At 42.7% G+C, this 24,622-nt stretch overlaps 1 protein-coding gene across 1 annotated transcript; it reads right to left on the bottom strand.

The window, feature by feature from the left end:
- Positions 1 to 1,799: 1,799 nt before the first annotated feature.
- On the bottom strand, positions 1,800 to 24,154 carry LOC148152260 (interferon-induced very large GTPase 1-like). Its single transcript, XM_087992118.1, has 2 exons — positions 24,122 to 24,154; positions 1,800 to 12,092 (listed from the first exon to the last, which is right to left on the bottom strand). Exon 2 carries the CDS (start codon positions 11,855 to 11,857, stop codon positions 5,006 to 5,008), a length of 6,852 nt encoding a protein of 2,283 aa, XP_087848244.1. The 5' UTR covers positions 11,858 to 12,092; positions 24,122 to 24,154; the 3' UTR covers positions 1,800 to 5,005.
- Positions 24,155 to 24,622: the final 468 nt, after the last annotated feature.

Genomic DNA, 24,622 nt, shown 5'->3' with positions numbered 1-24,622 from the left:
GATAGATAGATACAGGTGGGAGGTGATTGTGATAGGTCGGAGGGGAGGGTGCAGCAGATAGGTGCGAAGGAAGGGGGACAGGTAGGATGGTTCAAGAGGGTGGTGCTGAGTTGGGAGGTTGGATCTGGGATAAGGTGGAGGGTGTTGGGAAAAAGGGAAACCGGTGAAGTCAACATTGATCCCGGAGGGTCCCAAGGAAGAAGATGAGGCCATCTTCCTTTAGAAGTCGAATGGCTTGGATTTGGCGGTGGAGGAGGCCCAGGAGTGGGAGGGGGAAGTTGAAGTGGTCAGTCACAGGGGAAGAGGTTATTTGGTACATGTGTCGCAGAGATGTTCTCGGAAACATTCCGTGAGATGGCGGCCTGTCTCCCCAATGTAGAGGAGACCACATTGAGAGCTATGGACGCAGTAGATGAGGTGTTTGGAAATCTCTATCGGATATGGAAGGATCCTTTGGGGCCTTCGACGGAGCTGAGGTGGGAGGTGTGAGCATAGGTTTTACACCCCTTGCTGCAACAAGGGAAGGTGCGGGGAGTGGAGGGTGGGCTGGTGGGGGCGCCTAATGAGGGAATCAAGGAGGGAATAGTTTCTGCGGATCACAAATAGGAGTGGGGAGAGAAATATATCTCTGATGGTGGGGTCTTTTTGTAGATGGCAGAAATGTCGGAGGATATTGTGCTGTATCCAGAGAGTAATGGGTTGGAAGGTGAGGACCAAGGGGGTTCTATCCTTTTTGCAGTTGAAGGTCTGGGGTTTAAGGGCAGGGGTACGGGAAGTGGAGGAGATAACATGGAATACCCAGAGAACCACGTGGACCTAAAAGGCTGAATGGCATCATTTTGCCTGTGATCCTATGAATTGAAACCATCTTCCTTTGTGCTCAGTGTTATTCCAACCAATGGAGAGGCTTTCTCCCATATTACCAATTACTTCAATTTTGCTGGGGTTCCTTAATGCCCCATTCAGTGGAGTGTAGTCACTCTCTCCTCACCCCTTGGAGTTAAGCCCTTTGGTCCATGTTTGAGTCAACGCTGCAATGAAGCTTGGTAGATCCCAGACTCAGCATTATAATGAGCAGAGGGCAATAGTGAGAAGTGACTGAGGTGAATTCTGGAAGGTGGATCACTCACCCCAACTGCAGAGGAGATCACGGTGGACCCATTGTCAACTAAGAAGAGATTGGACAAACTTTGTTTTTGTTAGAGCCCCAGAGGCTGAGGGACAACCTGATAGAAGTATATAAAATGAGAGGTATTGATAGGATGGATGGTCAAAGTTTTTTTTCCCCAGGATGTTAATATCAAATTCTCGAGAGCATAGGTCTAAGTTGAGAGGGGAAAGTTTAAAAGAGATGTGCGAGGCAGGTTTTTTACACAGAGGTTGCTAGGTACCTGGAACATGTTGCTAGGGGAACTGGTAGACACAGATATGATAGCAATATTTAACAGACATTTAGCCAGACACATGAACAGGCAGGGAATAGAGGAAGGAGAAAGTGAGGACCGCAGATGCTGGAGATCAGAGTCAAAGAGTGTGGTGCTGGAAAAGCACAGCTAGTCAGGCAGCATCCGAGGTACAGGAGAATCGATGTTTCGGGCATATCAAGTCAGTAATGGACTGGGGGATATGAGAATTCAAATGGGTTTCAGGATTTAGGGCATTTTTGATAATGACCAATGTTTAAATAAACTGGATCAAGGAATAAGATTCAGCTGCACAGACAATCCTTTGTAAACATAGTGTGGAACTGGGAATTCTTTGCTCAGCTCAGTGAAGGATTTGACAGGACACCATTCATGTACAGCTAAAATCTGCTTTATTCAATTACAGCTACTCAAGCAATAACAGTTCACTATGTTAATTTCACATCATATCATGGAAATGCAACTGTAGTTCAGATTAAAGCATCACAGTAATGGCTGAAGGCAAATACACATACCAGAACAGTAAACATTGAGTTCTTGGTGCTTTTGTATTGAGGAGCTGGGCTTCAGTTTATACACCACGGTAACAGGAGAAGGCATTGGATGATTATTTTGATAAATATAACTGCAAAAATATTCTAAAAAGTGGGAGATTGGCAGTGGATAAAGAGCTCAAGGTGTAGATTTGATGGGCTGAATGACCTCCTCCTCTTCTGTAACATAGCTGTGATTCTGAGCTTTCAGTTTTAAATCATTTATTATTGTTGATACAATGACTGTAACCAAGTAAAAGTGTAAGTAGTTAGCCTCTGGTATTACTTCAAGGATCTGGAGTCTAACTTCTGAATCTTAACTATTCTTCTCCCTCCGTCTTTCCATGAATTCAAGGTTACTTTTTGCACCAACTTGCAGTGATACATTATAATGTCTTAAACTTCTACCAACAGTTGTCTGAGTTATACTGTTACTTTGCATTATTCTATTTTATTACAAACCAGCTATGGACTGAACTAACTCAGAATGCTTAACTTTATCAAATTTACTATTTTACTGCAAGCACTGTAACCAATCATTACTTGATGATTTGGAGATGCGGGTGTTGGACTGGGGTGTACAAAGTTAAAAATCCCATAGGACCAGGTTATGGCCCAACAGGTGTATTTGGAAGCACTAGCTTTCGGAGCGCTGGCTGCTCCTTCACAATCACCTGACGAAGGGGCAGTGCTCCGAAAACTAGTGCTTCCAATTAAACCTGTTGGACTATAACCTGGTGTTATGTGATTTTTAAAAATAATTGATGATTAATGTTAAAAGTACTATTAATTACTTGAAGGCACCTACACATTTTTAGCCGAATGACTATCTTCACTGTTGTTGAGTTATTGTACTCAGTAATTAGCAGAGGACACAAAGTACACCTAGATTCTCATTAGAACACACAGTTAAAATGACAATTGCAAGCAGCGCTTTTTCATTATTTAAATTAATTCAAGACATGTATCGTTATACATTCTTCCAATTTCACTGTGAGTGCTGCCATCTCATCAAGGAATCAGCACTTTCCTGGTTCAAATCCCTTGCTCATCAGTTAACCCAATGTTAGTTCTGCTGTTTCTCCTTCTGTATGAAGATGATCCAAAGCTGTCATGGCCCCAGTGGTTTCTTGGGTTGTTTCACACAATTCTACTCAGATAATGGAGACATAAGGAGGAGCAAGTACTGTCAGGTTTCACTTATTATCCTCTTTATTGGACTCTACTTTTGCAGAAATTCCTTTCAGAGATTATTCTGCTGAGTCATGACAGTCCAAGGATGTTCAGGCTAGGTGGACTGACCATGCTAATTTCTCCATAGTGCTCAGGGATGTGTACATTTGGTGCATTAGTCAGGGGTAAATGTACCCCACCCCCCTCTCATTTATCTCTCCACCCTTCAGGCTCTCTGCCTGTATTCCTGATGAAAGGCCTTTGCCCGAAACGTCGATTTTACTGCTCCTCGGATGCTGCCTGAACTGCTGTGCTTTTCCAGCACCATTCTAATCTAGTAAATGTAGAGTGATAGGGTCAAGGTGGGATACTGTTTGGAGGGTCTGTGTGAACTTGTTGGGCCAAATGGTCTCTTTCCACATTGTAGGGATTCTATGATACTATGATTCTAAGATATGCTTCCCCTTACGAGAGAGTCTACGACCAGAGTCGTAATCTCAGAATGAGGGATTGCAAATGTAAGACAAGGATGTGGAGGCATTTTTTCTTTCAATGGGTCGTGAATCTGTGAAATTCTTTACCATAAAGGACACTCAAGCCTGGGTTATGAAGTATATTCAAAGCTGAGATAGATTTATTTTAATTACGATGGGGAAAAGGAAGGAAAGTGGAGTTGAAAATTATCAACTCAACCATAATCCCATTTAATGATGGAGCAGACTCAATGGTCTGAATAGTCTACTTCTGCTCCAAGGTCTTATTGTCTAAGTCAGATACTGTGTGTGGATTTGTAGATTGTAGAGTTTCTGTGGAGGGAGAATTCAGATGGCACGAAGGTGCATTTCCTAGAGAAGTAATTTATCTTTGTGTTTGTTCTGTTGCAGTTCCTAAAGGAACTTGTTCCTGTCCCACTGTGACAATTTCCTTGTCTCTAGTTGTCAACAGAAGTAAAACCAACTCTGCCCATTAAGGTCATGCATCCTCTGGTTCTTCAGTTTCAGAGATAGAGGTTACAGGCAGAACTGACATAAATCATTGAATGCTCAGAATTAAAGCACCAAAACTGGCTATTCAGCCCATTCTGTACTAGAAATGGTTTCTAATCTGAAACTATCTACTCAGATTCCTGCCTCACATTGTACCTGCAGATGCCTGTTACTGCTTCAGTTTGAATATTTGTGAATCTTTTCAAATTCACTTATAAAAAATATGAATAATGTGGCTTTGCAGAGCCTGCAACATATTAACAATATTTAAGAATATAATTACATTGTGTAAGCTTTTCTTGGTAGAGATTCATAAGCAACTATCATTTCCCTACACTTTAGACTGATGCATTCAGAGCTATTTAATACATAACTGAGAAGAAACTGACCTGGAAGCTGATTGTGTGTCTGATATAGTGCTCTGTTCTTAAGAAAGAGAATCAGGAATTGGCAGTGAGATTAAACCTTTCTTACAAATGTTGACGTGGCCAATCCACAATTTTAACATATTTCTCACCCTGTCCCTCAGTTACTCAGTCCATGTCACTCAATACCTTCTCCATGTCCCTCGGTCTCTCTCACCCTATCCCTCAACACTTTCTCTCTACACATTTCAATCCCTCTTCGTCATATCCCAAATTCCTGTTAGAAATATATCTGACTGTTTCTTGACCTAATTTCTAATGTCCTCTCCAGTTCCTTTCCCTAATAACATTCCATAACTTAATTATACTTAATAAAACGTGAGTGAAAACATTTCTCCTAAGTTTTAATTTAGCATTGTGGCATTTGAAATTTTACAGTAATGCATTTCTTGACATTTCCATATATACTCTCTAATTTCTGATTGATTTAAGGTGTTTGCATTGCTAAGATATTGAAAAGGCTCCTACAGGGATTCGATATTTGTGTTATATGTTTTGATCAGCTGCTTCTTTATTTCATCCCATCCAATGTCCCAGGATTTGCTCATTTCTGCACATTTTGCTCCATATCTCTCAGCAAATTTCTCATTGTAAGTATAAAAAACTTTTTTCCAGTAGGATGTTGCCTCTGCAGTGAGCTCCTTTTGAATAGTCCAGGATTTATAGTAATCATTGACTGTTCGGTAGTCCTTGTAGGGTACGTACTTACCGTTTGTGTCACCATTGCAGAATTGTGCATTGGTTGCTACTGAAGTTGTACAAACATCCACCACAAGACGCTGGCTGTCTGTCCATTGACAACTAGTTAATCCTTCAGGCCTGTGTTGTTTACTGAAATGCTGCTGGTGCTCAGGGCTCTCTGCATCACAGAAAACTCCACAGAAAGGGCATTTCTTTGTGCAACTGAATAAGCCTTTAAAGAGTTCCTTATTTGGTTTTACAGATAATTCTTTCACCTTTGCTTCAACATTCCAGCCTGTCACCTCATGGAGGAGGAGCTTCTCTGCCTCTGCAATAGACAGTAGAACTGCTTCTGCAAATTTCTTGGCATTGCTGTCAGTCTGGAATAAAACAAATTTCAACTCCTCTTTGGGCATCGCAATTTTTGTTTTGAACTTATTAACAAACAGATCAAGGAAGCCCTGAACATTTCCAGAAATGTTCTGCTGTGATACATCTCTGACAAATTCAATGGCCTGTTGAGTGATTTCTTTGACAATTTCCTTAGCTAGATGTATAAATTTCATTTCTCCTTTAAATTGCATTTTGCAGTGTGCAATAACCTGCTTGTGAAGCCAGTTGGATGCAAAATTCTCAAGGTTATTAATATACTGGTAATATTCTTCGAAGCTGTTAGTTTGTTTTAAATAGATCAGAAGTGCGACAATGAAGTTATTGCGGAGTGTGTACTTCCCCTCAGGATCATTTTTTTTCATATCGTCCACTATTTTCAGGCTGAGGCTGTTGAGTGTGGCATCTCTGACAGCTGGCATAAAGCAGCATTTTACAAATCGTTCTGCTTGTTGCTGATTCTGATCCTGCTCCTTGTAAATCACCATGAATAGTTCAAAGTATTGATCTTTTTTGCTTTCCAGCCACTTCTGTGGATCATGTTTGTTGATAAATTTGGATTGCATTTCCATGAATCTTGGTGCAGCGTAGCCACACATGTGAAGTTTAAACTCTGCCCTGAAAATCTCACTCATTCTAAACTTTGAATCTGAATCATTATCGTTGATTTTTTTGTCTATGTTGTCCAAAAGTTCAATACAATATTTGATATCATAATCTATGTCCATTTTTGCAATGTTATTGATCTGTTCCCTACATTCGGTCTCAAGTGTATTTGATATCAGTCCTGCTTGTTCTAAATCTGATGGATTAATTGTACCAAAGTTTTTAATCAACCTCCACTTCGACACATTAATGTGTTTCTCCAGAATCTTAAAGGTTTGCTTCCCGTGCTTTGACAGGCATTTCTCTTTCAGACTTGCATTTATCACTCTTCCTTGTGTTTCCATGTCATCTCTCAGAAGATTTTCAATCTCGGCCTCAATGTTTCTTTTACTGCAGGGCTGATAGTTCAATTTAGAGAGCGTATCATGCCACATTCTTTCAAAGGCAGCTTTTAGTTCTTCATCATGTAACACTTGCTGAATTTCTTTACAATTTTGTAAAAGTTTCTTGACTTGTTCTTCAATCTTGTTGTTGAATTCTTCCCAGATAGCATCCACTTTCGATAATCCCACTTGCCTGTTGATAGTATCTTTACATTTCTGTAGTAAATTATCCTGGAGTTGTCTACATAACATGGAAATGCTTTGTTTGAATTGCTCCCTGTATTTCTCCATCAGCTGCACATTATCAGCACCACTTTCAAAATGTCTTTTTAGATTATTGAGTGTGTCCTGCTTTTTGTCATCAATCGTATTCCTGATCTCCAGTTCCAATTTTGGGAGCAGTTGGGTGAGATCACCATCTTCATTCTTTATTGTATTTTCAGTTTCACATGTATAGGAATGTGCAAATTTGCGGAGATTCCATTCCCACTCTTTGTACTTCATGGAGAGCTGATTGTAAGCTTCAGCAACCAGACTATTCTGAAAACTGAAAATGAAGTTCTCATTTTTCACCTGCTCCCAAATGCCAGGCATCCACTTGATAAAGTCTGGAATTGTTAAAGCTCTTTCAGATTTGCTACGTTTTACTAAACATTGAATGATGTGCTTCTTCAGCTCAAAGACTTGCTCACTGTAACCAGTATTAACTGCAGCCATTGGAGGAGTGCCATGCCACAGACTTGGGATGTACCAGTTGCTCTGATCAGCATCATACTCCATCACATCTGAGAATTTCATTTTGTCCACCTTCTCCAGTTTCGCTGCAGCCTCTACCATTTGATCCAGTTGTTCCAGCAGTTTTTGGCGACTCCTCAGGTTCTGATCATATGCACACACATCTCCAACATTCTGGTGGATAAATTGGCAGCTTGGCCGCTTTCCAGTTAGTTTCATGCGGATTAAGGAATGCACAACAATCTGCAAAACATCTTTCATCTCGGTGGGGTTTTCCATCCCTATATTTACTAAAGTTAAATTGCTTAATCCAATGACAAATGTTGCTAGTTCATTATCATGCTCATAACTGTCTGTAAGGGTTGCGAGTTCTGGAGCTTTCAGGCCCTCAGTGTCAATCACCAGCATGAAATCGCAGCCAAGATCTTTTTTCAGTTGCCCTGTGACCTTGAGAAACTGCATGAAGGCTCCTCGTGTACATCTGCCACTACTCACAGCAAACTGCAAACTGAACATTGTATTTAGGAGTGTGGACTTCCCTGTACTCTGGACACCAAGCACTGTCACCACAAACACACGGGAAGCAGTGCCCACCTTCTTAGCTACTTCCTTCAGTACAGCAGTGACCCACTGAACCGGTATGTTGGAAACATCTCCATCAATGAGCTCCAGCGGGAACCCTTCCAGCAACAGTTCAGCTGCAACTATTGGTAACTCCAATATATTCCTGTTCATTTTTCTCTCGGAGCCAATATTACTTGCTGTCACTGAAATCTCATAAACCTGACCCAGTTCCCTCATGAAATGCTCAAGTCCAAGAGAACTATCAGACATTTTCTGATCCAAATCTTTCAGCTCACTTGTCTTCTGCTTTGAGTCTTTCAAAAACGTTTTATAAGCGCTGCATAAGTTTGACATTATCTCCCTTGATTTACTGTCCAGATTGAACTTCAGCCATTGTAGGAAAAGCGCTCTCTCTTCTGCACAAGTTGAAATCAGTTCTGTAATGAATTGTTGCATCTCTTTCGACAAGTTCTGCTTGATCAGATCTCCTTGGATTTTTTTCTGCTTTTGCTCCAGCTCATACTTGTATACCTCTGTAGTCTTGTTCTTACGGAGTTTCATGCGAGACTTCTCTTTCTCAGCTTTAGACCAATCTTGCCAGGGCTTCCCATGGAAGGGTAACACCCTCTGTTTGTATTCAGTAATGGCTTCAGGGTTAAGCCCTTCCAGTATTTTGGAGGCCAATTGTTTAGCATTTTGTATTTTGGGATGATGTTCATCGATTTGAATCCCACTTTCTCGTGCAATTTCAGCCATTTGTTCCAGGTTTAGAAAGGTCTTCTCTTTCTGAGTTAGAATCATTTGTTCAATTCTCGAACAAAGGTTTTCCACAAGCTTTGCATCATTTAAATTTGTCCGAACAATGCATTGTTGAGGTTTTAACTGTAGATCTTTGAACAGTTCCTTTGTTTGCTGTTGGGTTATCTTTTGCTGATTGCTGTGTGAGTTGATTATGAGAAAGAATTTGGCTGGTGACTGTGCAAGAGAAGTAAGGAATTTTCTTTCCTTTTCCCCAATGATATCAATGAATATAAAGAGAGCAGCAGAGGCTTTAGCAAGAAACCGAGTGTTTCTCTGATAAATTTCAGCATCTCCTCGGAGGTTAATGAATGCTGCAGCCTCGGGGAATACGTCCAAATTCTTTTTGCCAGATGGAAGGTACCAGCTGATCTCGGCTAGTCCATCAGATATGTCACGTGGAACATGGCCACAGTCCATCCCCGAGTGCAGGAAGATATTCTGTTGTTGCTGCTTCTGGCTCAAGGTGAAATTGAGAATTTTGGATTTGGAGATACTGCATCTTCCAATCCTGATGAAGGAAATGGTTGGCATGGCTGCAGTTACAATTGGCTCTTGCACAAAGCTGTTACTTGATATATGGGATTGTGGGCACCATTTTTTAACAATAGATCGCATTGCCCACAGGAGAAGGGTGCCACCAGGTTCATCTGTGGAATCCCTCTTCTTTTCTGTAGAATAATTATCCCTATATGGCTGCAGAAAGGGTAATGCAAACTGGCATAGAGACATCTTCAGCATTAGCTCCTGTTGTAGAAAGTAATCTGCACAAAGGAAGATACTAGTAATGATATCTTGAGGATTAATCTCAGAAATCTCAGTTTCATTTCCTTCAAAGAAACCATTGAAATCTTCATCAGCATCGATCTCACTTTCTGATTGTTGAGCAAGTGGCCATTCAAGGTTCCTTGCAACAGAATTGGCAGAGAGGATCTTTTGGAGGAAACGCAAAGGGACATCTTTTAACTCAGTCAGCTTACTGTCACTCAGTTTATCCCAGCTCATCTCCCGAGTGAAATTTAGGGATAGCTTATGAGGATAGTAATTTTGTAATCCCAAGTCATTCACAATTTGAGGTGGTGTCTCATTGTGGGATATGCCTGATTGCTCAGTCCACTCACAGAAAGAATCTGGGAGCTTGTTGATGTTCTTTTCTCTGTCATCGCTGAATGTGAATCTTTCCAATGTTTCACTATATTCTGATGGTGTGTTTTCTTCCAGTCCATCTTTGTTGGCTGATAAATGTAGTAATGTTTCTTTTAGAAGTTCCATGTCAGATAAAAAGGTTCCATTCTGAGTCATCACTGCCTCACGGACTTGAAGCGATACTTCTTTGTCCATTTTTGCAAACATTGTTTCGAGTACTATTCTGGGATCTTTATATTCTGACTCAGTGACTCTGGCAGTCAGTGCTTTGAGGAGCAGGAAGGCTTGGCATTGTGCCTTCTGCATTGTCTCCATTTCATGCCTGAAGGTTTCGATTTGATCTAACTGAGAGATCAGGTATTTACAGCCATCCTCTGTTAGAGGCTGAATCAGTATTCCACTAGGTTGGTGGAATAGTGGGTGCAGAAGTGCAGTCAAGAGCAAAGATGTCTCTTGATCTTTACTTTGTTGTAGTTGAAACAATGATTTTCCCAGCTCACTGCAAACTTTACTTTGAAATTTGTTCCCAACATCTGGCCCCTGGAATATTTTCTCCAGTTTCTTGATGTATTCCTTTGCTTCCTCAAAACTGGAGAAGATTAATTCTTTCTCATCACTGATATTGTCAGTCAGTTGTTGCAAGATTGATGAGATGTTTGGAAAATCCAAGCTGTTTATTATTTCTTGAGGCTGCAGCAGATGTGCCAGTTGAACCTTTAGATAGATTTTATCCACACCCACAATTCTGTTCTCTGCAATGCATTTTAAAACTTTACTGAAGAATTCCTGAACGGGGCTTTTACAAATAAATTCACAATACCACAGTCTGTCTGTGTCTATCGGGAAGTGTTTTCCCAAAGAGGCTTTAATGTGTGCACACTGGGAAATGTTCCTAATACAGTCTGCAACAAACTCTGATTCTGAGATGGAGTTCCATTTGCTTACTTCCTGCACCAGATCTTGAATACTGGTATTAACCTCCGTCACTTTTCCAGTTTCTGTATCTTCAGCCTGTAATCCAGTTTTCCTTTCCCAGCATCTCTGCAAGCTTTCAGTTAGTAATTGATAATTGTCAAAGTCTGTCCTGTGGTTCTGTTGAATTACTTTCCAGACAGGAACTAGGCTGTGTACAGAGCCACGATCAATGACTCGCCAAGTGCTATCCTGTTCCTGTAAGCCTTTCTTCCAGTCTAGAAGCGATGATGCTTCAACAGGGCCACCGATCTTAGTACTGCAGACACTTATTTTATCCAATAGAGTCTTTTTGCAGGTAGAGTTAACGTTAGATTTAAAATGAGACGCAGACGCTGAAACACTGGCACTGACGAAGCCTAACGCGCTAGTTTGTAAATCTGTGTTGACCAATGTTTTCATGACTTCTTCAGCATCTTCTTTCTCTTGGGTTTTCAATTTATCACTTTCTGTTTCTATCAAGTAATTTCCCCCAAAGTGAATATTGCTGCTGTTTACATGTGACCCGAATCGTTCCAGGAATTGCTCGCACAAAATATCTTTCACATGATCTGACTCCTGATAGCGCAGATTCATTTCAACATCTTTCAGAGAGTTGACAGCAGTTTCTGACAGTTTCAGATCCTTGCAGTTTAACTCAACACTGGCCATAGGTACAATGATCATCTTATAAAAAGAGACATATGTATTTTTTGTGCTGTTAGAACTGCTGCTGGAAGTGTTATGCTCTCCCTTAACATCCAGTTCAAAGCTCCAGAATTTAGTCTCAACACTGCTTCTGATACCAAGACCCAACTGTTCTACACACTTCTTAGAATTTTCGGCATGAGTGTGAGACGTGAAACTCTCAGTGTGTTCAGTAGGATTCATGGATGGACCCAATAGACAGCATGTCTTTGGGACTTCCAGCAGTCTTTCCCGCGTCTTTAACAGATCATTCACATTCTTACTGACAAAAATTCCTTTGAGTGCCAGTCCACCAGATGCCTTTTCAAGCAGCTGAGTTGCAGACCAGTTACGACATTCTGAAGTCTGTCCCATTTCCTTTTAAATAAATTTCCTTTTGATCAGAGGTGAAATTCGATTTCCAGAGATTCAGGATCCTGTCCTGTGCTTTATCACTGGTCTGACTTCCTGTCCTGTAATTTATTGTGAAATTGACCTGCTGCTCAACATTGCTTCCATGTCTGAGGTTTCTCTTTGGTGCACTTTGTAGGTTGCTCCTTTCCTCTTACCACACGTTCAGAACAATGAGTCTTCAAGTGCTTGGGAATAGCTGTGGACATGTAACAATGGAACAATCAAAAATAACAGGCTGGACTGAATTGTCATTGAGAAGATCAGAAATACGTTAATATTTCATTGTTAGACGTGTGAGGCTGCTTCTTGTTTATCCAGTCAAATGTAATATTTTCTGAATTGCTTCCAGTTAAAAAGATCCATAGGTGGCCATTTAAGTGTTACCCCTAAGGTACCATTCGAAACCCCGTTTCTCTATTCTCTCCCATTCAGATATCGTATAAATTTCCACATTGTTATGACACGGGAACAGCAAGCCAAACCAAATCAACCTCCCCCTCATTGGATTCACAACACAGTGAAATTCAAACATTCAAAGACACTCAAAATTATTCAATTGTTCCAAACTAGAGTTGACAAATTACACATTTTGGACAACAAGTTAAAAACTTAAACAAAAATTAACAAATTGTTACTAAGATCTCAACTTCAACAGGACACAGACAAACTACAAAGAATCTAATTTTATCTATGATTTAACCCAATCTTCTTTGACAACTCTTACACCTATAGTCAGACACAGTTAAGAGTTGAATTAGAAAAGAAAATAATTCTTATTTGCCAGTTCTGAAACCATTTCAATGATGAGTACTAGGTGTGCATGAAACCCTTGGAATAGGGATTGAATTACAGGTAATGTGCATGGGATTGTATCTATTGCATGAATTCTGAAGTCACTAGTCAACATATAGAGCTTTCACAGGACATGGGAGCTTTTATTTCTTACAGAATGGGATTCTTTTATACCACAAGACCATAATAAATAGGGAAAGGAGGCTATTCCCCCCCTACCATGCCCCCCCCCCCCCCCCCCCACAAAACTGCCTGCTCTGTCATTCAATAGGATCACAACTGACCCAATATTCTTCACATCCACTTTCCTCTCACCTTTGAGTCCCCAACTGATCAAGAATCTATTGCAGCCTTAAATATACACAAGGATTCTGCCCCCCACAGCTCTCTGAGGCAAACAGTTCTAAAGACAGTCAACCCTCTGAGAGAAGAAATTCCTCCTCATCTCAGTTCTAAATAGGCACCACTTTATTCTGAGACTGTGCTCCCTGGTCTTGGACTCTCCAATGAGGGGAAACGTCCTCTCGGCATTGACACTGTCAAGCCCCTTAAGAATCCTGTGTGTTTCAATGAGATAATTTCTCATTCCTCTAAACCCCAATGAGTAGAGTCCCAACTGTTTAGCCTTTGCTAATAAAACAATCCCTCCAAACCAGGATTATCCAAGTGAACATCCTTTGAAATGCCTCCAGTGAAACATTACCTTTCCCTAAAAAGGGGGACCTACTATTCCCGATCTGGTCTGACTAACAACTTGTACAGTTGCAGTCAGTCTTCCTCACTCTTATACCGCCTTGAAATAAGGACCAACATGCCAGCGGCCTTCCTGATTACCTCCTGCAGCTTCATGTTTGCTTTCTGTGTTTTGTGCGCGAGTACCCCCAAAAACACTGTTGCAAATTTCTGTATTCTTCTCCATTTAAGTATTCTTTTGTTCTCCCTTTCAAAATGAACAACTTCACATTTTCTCACATTATATTCCATTTGCCAACCTTTTGCCCACTGACTTTTAACAATCAACATTTCTCTGTAAACTGTTTTCATTCCTTTTGCAACTTGCATTTCCACATATTTTTGTGTTGCCTGCCAATGTGACGACAGTACGTTCACATGCTCCAAGTCAATGGATGGAGATTGTAAACAACTGCACTCACAATGCAGGTCCCTGTGCAGCTCCACCAGCCACAGGTCACCAATGTGAAAAACAGCCCCTTATCCCCACTCATTGTTTCCTGCTCATTGACCAATTCATTATTCAGGTGGGTTTACTATCTGCAACATCATTGGCTCTTATGGTTTAACATGTTGTGAGGTACTTTGGTTGAATGCCTTGCGGAAGACCAAATACAACATATTTATTGGTTACCCTCAATCCATTTTGGTTGAAAGTTCACCAAAATTTAATTAGTCAAGACACTATTTCCCATTCCATTCTGACTTTGCTGGATTAGATTTTGATTTTCCAAATGTTCGGATTTATTTCCTTAATATTTAAAGTCATAGACATATACAGCACAGGAACAGATCCTTTAGTCCAATTTGTCCATGCCGACCAGATATCCTAAATTAATCTAGTCCCATTAGCCAGCATTTAGCCATATCTCTAAACACTTCCTATTCATATATCCATCCAGATGCCTTTTAACTACTGTAATTGTACCAGGCTCCATCACTTCCTCTGGGAGCTCATTCTATGCACGCACCACCCTCTGTAAGGAAAAGTTGATGCTTTTAAATCTTTCCTCTCTCACCCTAAAGGGTGGTAATTAGCCGGGCTGGATTTGTCCTGTTTTTTGTGTACAGGACATACCTGGGCAAATTTTCCACATTCTCGGGTAGATACCAGTGTTGTAACTGTACTGGAAGAGATTGACTTGGTGAGCAGCAGGTTCTGGAGCACACATCTTCAATACTGTTGCCAGAAGGCCGGAAGCCTTTGCAGTATCTGTGATGCTGGGGACCACCAGAGAAGGCTGAGATGGATATGACTGAAGATTGTTACAAATGCATCAGTCTTATCTTTGCACTGATGTGCTGGGCTCCTCCATCATTAAGGATAGGGATATTTGTGGAACTGCCTCTTCCAGTGAGTTGTTTAATTGTCCACCACCATTCACAACTGGATGTGGAAGGACTGCAGAGCTTAGATCTGATCCGTTAGTTGTTGGATTGCTCAGATCTATCATTTACTCTTTATGCTTTTTGGCACCAGGTAGATATCTCACCTTCAGGTATGCCCTCCTGCACTCTCCATTGAACCAGGGTTAATCCCCTGACTTGATGGTAATGGTTAAGTGGGGGACATGCTGGGCCATGAGATTGCAGATTGTGCTGGAGTACAATTCTGCTGCTGTTGATGACCCACAGCACTTATGGATGCCTAGTCTTGGGCTGCTGGATTTGTTCAAACTCTGTCCCATTTAGCACAATGATAGTGCCACCCAACACGAGGGAGGTTGTTCTCAATGTGAAGGTGGGACTTCATCTACACAAGGACAGTGCGGTGGTCACGTTTACCAATACTGTCATAGTCAGATGGTTCTGCAGCTGGCAGATTAGTAAGGATGAGGTCAAGTATGTTTTTTCCTCTTGCAGGTTACTTCACCACCTTCTGCAGACCCAGTCTCGCAGTTATATCCTTTTGGACCTGACCAGCTCGATCTGTAGTGCTATTGCCAAGCCACTCTTGGTGGTGGACATTGAAAACCCCCACCCAGAGAATATTGTGCACCCTTGCCACCCTCAGTGTTTCCTCCAAGTGTTGTTCAACATGGAGGAGTACTGACTCATCAGCTGAGCCAGTAAGAGGTTTCCTTGCCCACCTTTAACCTAAAGCCATGAGGCTTCATCGGGTCTGGAGTCAATGTCAAAGACTCCCAGGGCAACTCCCTCCTGACTGAATCCCCCTGTGCTGTCACCTCTGCTAGGTCTGTCCTGCCAGTGGCACAGGACATATCCAGGGATGGTAATGACAGCGTCTGGGGTGTTATCCATAAGGTATGAATCTGTAAGAATGATTATGTCAGGCTGTTGCTTGACTAGTCTGTGAGCAATGGTGGGCTTAAGATAATAAAAATAGAAAGGACAGATTGGGACAATTTTCATTGGAGTGTAGGAGGTTGACGGGTGACCTTATTCAGGTTTATTAGATCATAAGGGTCATAGAAAAGGTGAATAACAAGGGTCTTTTCCCTAAAGTGGGGCGTTCACAATTGGGGGCTTATTTTTAAGGTGAAATTTAAAAGGCGCACGCGGGGCAATGTTTCTGCACAGAGAGTGGTTCGTGTGTGGAGTGAACTGCCAGAGAAACTAATGGATGCAGGAACAGTTACAAAGTCTAAAAGATGTTTGGCTACGCTTCTGAATAGGAAAGGTTTGGAGGGATATGGGTCAAACACAGGAATGTGGGGCTAGTTTAGTTTGGGAACATGATTGGCATGGGCTGGTTGGACCAAAGAGTCTGTTTCTGTGCTGTCTGATTATGACCTTCTCTGCGGCTGTAATACTGAAGTCTGCACTCTGTTCTGCTAACGTGATGCACTTGGTATGGTATGATCTGCCTGTAGAGCATGCAAAACAGCACCTTTCACCGTATCGACATACATGTGAGAATAATAAATCAATTTAAGTATATCTTCCACCTTAAGGACTGATTCAAAGCATCTGTTTAACTCCTCTGCCATCTCCATGTCCCTGAAAATTGTCTCACCAGCTTCATTTTCTAAAAGGACTATGTTTACTTTGACCTCTCTCTTCGTTTTTGTCAACATATAGAAGCTCTTGTTGACAATTTTTATTCTCCTCGCTGGTTTGCTCTTGTAGTTTACTCTCTATTATCTTTTTAGTCCTCCTTTCCTGGATTCTGAATTTATCCTCACTGTCATTCCTGTTAATCTATCCAACCAGTTCACTTTCGCTAACTCTATCCTCCTTTCATTGTAATTCCATTCATTTAACTTTAGTTTCTTATGCTCAAACAGAGGATTAAATTATATCATTACTTCTGAGGGGACCTTTCACTCTGAAACATGGTTCATTCCTCATTACTAGATCATAGATAGCCTGCTCCCTACTTGGCTCCCTTGCATATTGCTCGAGGAAGCTATCCCTGATTCACTATGAAGTTCTTGTCATTGATCCCCTTTCCAACTTGATTGGCCCAGGCAACTTGACGATTGGTGGCTCAGTGGGTAGCACTGCTGCCTCATAACACCAGGGATTTGGGTTTGATTCCAACCTCGGGCAACTGTCCGTGTGGAGTTTGCACATTCTCCCTGTGTCTGTGTGGGTTTCCTCCTGGTGCACCAGTTTCCTCCCACAGTCCAAAGATATATAAGTTAGGTGAATTGGCCATGTTAAATTGCATGTGGTATTAAAGGATGTGTAGATTCGGTGTATTAGTTAGTGGAAACGTAGAGTAATAGTGTAGGGGAATGGGTCTGGGTGTGTTACTCTTCCGAGGGTTAGTGTAGACCTTTTAAAAATTCATTCATGGCATTAGGGCATCACTGACTAGGCCAGCATTTATTACCCATCCCTAATTACCCTGAGGGCAGTTAAGAGTCAACCACATCATTGTGGGTCTGGAGTCACATGTAGGCCAGACCAGGCAAAGATGGCAGTTTCCTTCCCGAAAGGGCATTAGTGAAACAGATGGGGTTTTTCCCCAACAATCAACAACGGAATCCTGGTCATCATAAACTTTTAACTCCAGATATTTATTGAATTCAAATTCCACCATCTGCAGTGGTGGGATTTGAATCCAGGTTCACAGAATATTACCTGAGCCTGTGCGATAAGCGTCCAGTGATAATACCGCTAGGCCATTGCCTCCCCTGTTGGGCCAAATGGCCTGTTTCCACACTGTAGGGATTCTGTGATTAAAGTCATCCATAATTAGTGCTCTATTCTTTTCACATGCGTCTATTATTTATTTATTTATTGCCTTTTCCTACAAAGTGGCTACTGTTTGGGGTCTGTCCATTACTCCCACCAAAATGCTCTTTCCCTTTCTGTTTCTTACTTCCCCCCCAAATACACTCTCGATCATCCGAGCCAAGGTCATCTTTCACAATTGTTCTCATTTCATCTCTTATTAACAGTGCTGCCCCATCAACTTTTCCACCTCTTCTGTCTTTCAAAAAATCAAAATTATTGAATGTTAACTTCTTAGTTCTGATCACATACAACATAGAACGATACAGTGCAGGACTGGGCCTTTGGCCATGATGTTGTGCCAAACTAAATGCCAAAAGAATTATATTTAAATTTCATCATCTGTTGCAGCAACATTTGATGCAGGTATATTTGATGTGTCTTTGGATGAATAGTCTAGTGATAATACCATGAGGCTATTGCTTCTCTGGCTATCATATACTTTGATATATATGTTTGAAATGGGAACAGAGAGAGACCATTATCCATACTGACCACAACTTGTTATATATTTTCAACTGGACAAGACTCACTGCAGATGTTCACCGAAGATCCTTAGACAGCACCTTCCAAACCCTCGACCACTTCAATCTAGAAGGACATGGGCAGCAGATACATGGGAACACTACACCCTGTAAGTTTCCCTCCAAGCCATTCACCATTCTGACTTGGAAATATATCGCTTTTCCTTCATTGTCGCTGGGTCAAAATCCTGGAATTCCCTGTCACAATCATCTATCTTCTTCACCTCCTGCTGCATCTGCATGCTTACTTTCAGCAACCTGTGTCTCATTGCACCAATCCTTTCCCAATCAATAGTACATCCTGTGAAGAGCTGGAGTTGGAGCACTGTGCCCTGTGGTACCCCACTAGTTACTGCCTGTCACTCAGAAAAAAGGTCTGTTTTTCCAAATTCTTTTTTCTCCTGTCTGCCAATAAGTTCTCTATCCATGTCAGCACACTGCATCCCAATCCCATGCCCTTTAACTGCACGCTCACCACTTATATGAGACTTTATCTTTTGAAAGCCCAAATAAACCACATTCATTGGTCCCTTCATCCATTCTTCTAGTTGGATCGTCAAAAAATTCCAGGAAATTTTCAAGCACAACTTTCCTTTTGTAAATTCATGCTGACTCTGTCCAATCCTGTCACTTCTAATAGATTCCAACATTCCCCTGCTGTTAATGAAAGACCAACAGATCAGTCAATCCCTGTTCCCTCTCTCCCACCCTCATAAATGATGGGGTGACATTAATGCTTCCTTTGGATCTGCAGTAACTATTCAGGAATCTTTACTCATCATCTCCCAGAATTCTAATGTGTTTTCTAACTCTGTGGAAGCCATTTTCTTGGTCATGGCTTCCCTCCCAGTTAAGGAATCATTTTGTTGAAGTGCCCCTCATCCAGAAGAACTATAGTGCTTGGCATGTAGCTATGGAAGTCGAGAGTGTGGTGTTTATGCCTGAAACATTCATTCTCCTGCTCGTCGGATGCTGCCTGACCTGCTGTGCTTTTCCAGCACCACACTCTCTGATCTCCAGCATCTGCAATCCTCACTTTCTCCATGTAGCAGTGGGGGTGCTGTTTTGCAGCCTCCTGCACATAGCTAAGTTCCTTTCTCACTAGGAGGTAATGGTAAAGTGTAGCTTATCTGTTCAAGGTGCCTCTGTTTGCCTGCTCAGTGTTTCCCAACTGTGAGCATTTTTTTTAGATTAGATTACTTACATGTGGAAACAGGCCCTTCGGCCCAACAAGTCCACACCGACCCTCTGAAGAGCAACCCACCCAGACCCATTCCCCTACACTTACCCCTTCACCTAACACTACGGGCAATTTAGCATGGCCAGTTCACCCAACCTGCACATCTTTGGACTGTGGGAGGAAACCAGAGCACCCAGAGGAAACCCAAGCAGACACAGGGAGAATGTGCAATCTCCACACAGAAGTTACCCGAGGCAGGAATTGAACCCGGGTCTCTGGCACAGTGAGGCAGCAGTGTGCCACATTTTTTGAGCACGTAGCTTCGTTGCTCAAGCGTGCATAGCCCCATGAATTAGTTTATGATATATTGCCAAGGTGTGTGGCTCCTCTAATAAAGGACATCTGTCCTACATTTGTTTTAGATCTGCACTGACCCTCTGAAGAATATCCTATCCCTGTAACACCATCCTGTTAGGTCAATTTAGCATGGACAATCCACCTAACCTGCACATCTTTAGACTGTGTGAGGAAACCCATGCAGACACGGAGGACATGCAAACTCCATACAGGCATCACCCGAGGGTGGAATTGAACCTGGGTTCCTGAGGGTGTAAGGCAGCAGTGCTAGCCTCTGTGGCACTCCATCAATTCAGTCACCATTTATTCATTCCCCATTATAACATTTCCTGTTTCTGCACATGATGGATCCACATTCATCTTAGAAAATATTTTCCTGTTACCCAAAGACTCTTATGCAGTTTTTTTAATATTGTCTCATTTAGATTTCCCCATTTATATTCAAATTTTGATTGATCAGTTTACTGGGCCTTCTTTGCTGAATTCAATATACATCATAATTATCAGCTTTAATACTAAATCCAACAACTTAATATGTATTCATTTAATCTGATATAATCCATAGCTTCCTTTGATAGCTGCCTCCTCCTCTCCCCTTTATTTCTCTCCCCCTCAATCCTCTCCTCTCTCCCTCTGTTGATCTATCTCTTCTCTCCCCATTCTCCATCTCCTCTCAGCTCTCCAGCCCCTTAAATGCTCTCCCCCATACCTTCCTCTCCCCTCCCTTCCTTCCTTTCTCTCTGTCCTCTGGCTTCCCTCTCTACGTGGGATGGAATGGGCAGAAAATTAAGGGAAACATAGGCATGGAGGTTGGGAAGTGGGGTGACACACAGGCCAGGAACACCAGCCCCCTCCCCGTCTCCCATTCCCATTCCCCATCCCCGGCACTCTCCCCATCTCCCCCTTCTTCACCCTGCTCTCCTCTTTGTTTTCTCCTCTCTGTCCCTATTCCTGTCCCTCCTCTCTCTCCTCCTCTCCCTCTTGCCCCTTCTCTCCCCTGCACACTGCCTCCTCTCTCTCCCAGCACCCCCTTTCTGTCCCCCTTTTCCCCACCTCTCTTCCATCTGCCCCTAATCTCTGTCCTTCCTCTCTCCACACACCCTCTAGCCCTCTGCTCCCAAAGGCTAAGTCGAATGCAGAAAGACCGAGACAGGGAAGAGGAGATCAGAAAAAGACCCTCAGACACAGTTGAGCACACACAGAAAGAGCAAGAGGAAGCAGCAGGAGAGATGAGACAGAGGGTGAATTGGAAATACAGAAATTGACAACAGAAAATGGTAAAGAACAAGATGCAGAATTACCCAATGATATCTGACCCGGATGATTCTTGATGTCGGAATGACCTTTCCATTGAGATGCATTTGGCTTTATATAAACAGGAGGACTTTCACTTTCTGTTTCTCCATGTCCAATCAGTAATGCCAGTGTATGAATAGATTAGAACTGAGTTATATTCACAGAAATCATGTGATTAGTAAGAAGTCAATTGAATTACTTGGAATCCCTGCAGTGTGGAAAGAGGCCATTTGGCCCAACAAGTCCATACTAACCCTCTGAAGAACAACACACCCAGACTCATTCTCCCATTACTCTACATTTACCCCTGACTAATGTACCTATTCTACACATCTGTGGACACTCGTGGCAATTTTAGCATGGTCAATTCACCAGACCTGCACATCTTTGGATTGTGGGAGGAAGCGGGAGCACCCAGAGGAAACCTCCACACACGGGAGAATGTGCAAACACCACACAGACAATTACCTGAGGCTGAAATTGAACCCAGTCTCTGGCACTGTGAGGCAGCAGTGCTAACCACTGTGCCACTGTGTTCCCCTTTCATTTCAGTGATATAATCTACATGCACAGGGTAGGGCTGAGTGTATGGCGTACACAGATCGGGGCAGAACAGATTCATCCTGGAGTCTACAGTTGTCCTCATCACCATCAACCACACGGTTCTGTGTTGCCTGCAAATGTCATGATCATACCCTCTGGGTTTAAGGTCAATTGTTAATCCATTCCACAGGAGTGAGTCCTGAAGAAATCCACTAGAAATAGTCGTCCTGTTGCTAAAACAATCAACAACACCCTTTGCATTCTGCCATGAAACCAACTTGCCAACTTTATTTCCAGCTTGCTACATTCCCCTGGATCCCATGGGGGATTTTAAAGTGTTTTTTTTAAACTAGTCTGCCATGTGGGACATGATCAGAAACCTTGTTGAAATCCATAGAGAACACATCAACTGTATCACCCTCATCAATACTCATCGTGACCTCGTCATACAGTTCGATCAAGTTAGTTCGATCAATATCAAACACCATCTTCGAACATATCCATGCGGCTTGATATTGATTTATTCCTTGCCTTTCTGATTGGCAGCTTTGCATGATCTCTCGAATTAGATTCCAATAATATGCTCCCTATGGAGGTTAGGCTGAGTTGTCTTGGGATTGTTTGTTTGATTTCTTACCATCTTACCTCCCCCACTACTCTTGCTCCCTTCACTCTCCCTGCTTCACTCTCCTCTCCCCATCTCCATTCACCCTCTCTCCTCACCCCATCCCTGCCCCCTCCCCAATTAGTGTCAAGCACACAAAGGCAGAGATAGGGAAAGGTGAGGAAAAGACCCTCTGTCACTGTCGAGCACAGACAGAGTCACAGAGTCATAGAGATGTACAGCATGGAAACAGACCCTTCGGTCCAACCCGTCCATGCCGACCAGATATCCCAACCCAATCTAGTCCCACCTGCCAGCATCCGGCCCATATCCCTCCAAACCCTTCCTATTCATATGCCCATCCAAATGCCTCTTAAATGTTGCAATTGTACCAGCCTCCACCACATCTTCTAGCAGCTCATTTCATACACGTACCGCCCTCTGCGTGAAAAAGTTGCCCCTTAGGTCCCTTTTATATCTTTCCCCCCTCACCCTAAACCTATGCCTTCTAGTTCTGGACTCCCCAACCCCAGGGAAAAGACTTTGTCTATTTACCGTATCCATGCCCCTCATAATTTTGTAAACCTCTATAAGGTCACCCCTCAGCCTCCGACACTCCAGGGAAAACAGCCCCAGCCTGTTCAGCCTCTCCCTGTAGCTCAGATCCTCCAACCCTGAGCTTTGTAAACGATGCTTTGATGAAGGTTTGCAGTTAGCTTATCTCTGTTTGAATTCTGTAAGCATTCAACTCGACCTGTGATAGTCGAACTCAGCGAAAGCTGAAGAACTGTTATGTCTAGGCCTAGAGATGAGGGGATAACAACTTGGGTTTCCCCAGTCTCTGCCCTTGAGAGTGTGATAAGGAACGCTATAAGGCAGGCATCTGTGTAATTTTTTGGTACTCATTGCATTGAGGCATCTGACTTAGTGTAATGAGTCAATCTTGCAAGATTTTTAATAAAGACCCTTGCTTTGCTCTTGCTAATTATTGAGTCAAGTCGATTTAATTTCCACGACAGAAAACCTGGGGGCTCGGTCGGGAACCCCGCGACTGGGTGAGATTCTGAAGATTCCCAGGAGGCGCATGTGCCAGCGCCTTGAAGGTCTTTCACTTCATCTTGAGCACTGAATTGGCCCTTTTGTGTGAGAGGACTGGGAATCTGTGGATCGCCCTAGCGCCGGGGTTTCGAATCAAATAAGGTCGGGGTAAGAATCGTGGGTTAAGTAATCCTGCATAGAGACTCATTCTAAGAGAATAAATACAGCAGGAAAAGGGTTCAGTGAACTCTCGCATGGTATTAGAGTAAAACCCCAAGGGAAGGGGCTTGCCCTCTCAAGAGTGTTTAGGAGACAGCAAGGTTAAGTGTGGTTTTAGACTTGGAACCACCACTGGCTGAGTTAGACTCGCCTAAGATGTCCCAGGTACGTGGTCTCTTGGTTTACGAAAACCAAGGCATTGAGGCGGACACACCCAATGTGAAAGGGGACCTCCAGAGGTAAAAGCAAGTCAAAGGGAAAAGGTAATGGTACCACGAGAGCGAGCGAGCGAGAGAGAGAGAGAGCTGAACACTTTTCCAGTTACATTAAAAATGGGCTCTGGCAAGAGCAAACAAAGGGAGAGTCCACACAGGACTTGGAATGGCCAATCAAAACTACAATACATGCTCAATAATTACGGCCCAGAGTCTGTGAAGCAGTTAGAATTGTGGATCAAGGAATGTGGTTTTCTGGAGGGAGGAAGTTTTAGGAAAAGGCAGCTGGAAATATTGAGGTCGAGGTTGGAGGAGAGAGAGAAGGAGAAAAGGAAGGGAAAAATAGAACCTGTGAATTGGAGTGCTGACAATATTGGCAAGGCTGAGGCTGATATCAGAGAAAGGAAATCTCAAGTAAACGATAAATCAAATACACGTGCAAACACCAGCACACATGCAGACGTGCGTGGTAAACACCCTAACGAAGCTGTACAGTGTCTTAAGTCTGTTTCAGACCCTGACCTTGATGACTGCCCTCCGAGACCTGCAGCCTCCCTACGCGATCCGCCTGGCGAAGGTTCCAAGTCAGCGGCCGCTGCCTCAGGGTCTGCTGAATCACCGGTAGCATCTCGTACCCGCAACAGATCATAGCAAGAAGGCCAAGAGGAGTATAACTGGCCAGCCATAAGTGTCCATGCCAGAGTAGCCAACCCGCAAGCAGAAGAGAACGGAGACATTAATGCTTTTGTTGCAGCGCTGGCAACCGCCTGTAGGAGACATTCCCAGTGCGAATGGACATGACCAAAATAGCAATGTGCAAACAACGGGAAGGTGAGACAGTGTCCCAGTACCTTACGCGTCTCACTGAAATCCATAATGTCCATAGTGGACTGAGACCACCTAGAACATAGAACATAGAACATAGAACAATACAGCACAGAACAGGCCCTTCGGCCCACGATGTTGTGCCGAACATTTGTCCTAGCTTAAGCACCTATCCATGTACCTATCCAATTGCCGCTT

This window comes from Chiloscyllium plagiosum, unplaced genomic scaffold (genome assembly GCF_037043375.1).
Source record: "Chiloscyllium plagiosum isolate Xiang-an unplaced genomic scaffold, Cpla_swu_hap1 HiC_scaffold_1, whole genome shotgun sequence".
NCBI classification, from domain to species: Eukaryota; Metazoa; Chordata; class Chondrichthyes; order Orectolobiformes; family Hemiscylliidae; genus Chiloscyllium; species Chiloscyllium plagiosum.
The sequence above is the reverse complement of the archived record's forward strand: the minus strand, read 5'-3'. Positions and strand labels throughout refer to the sequence as shown.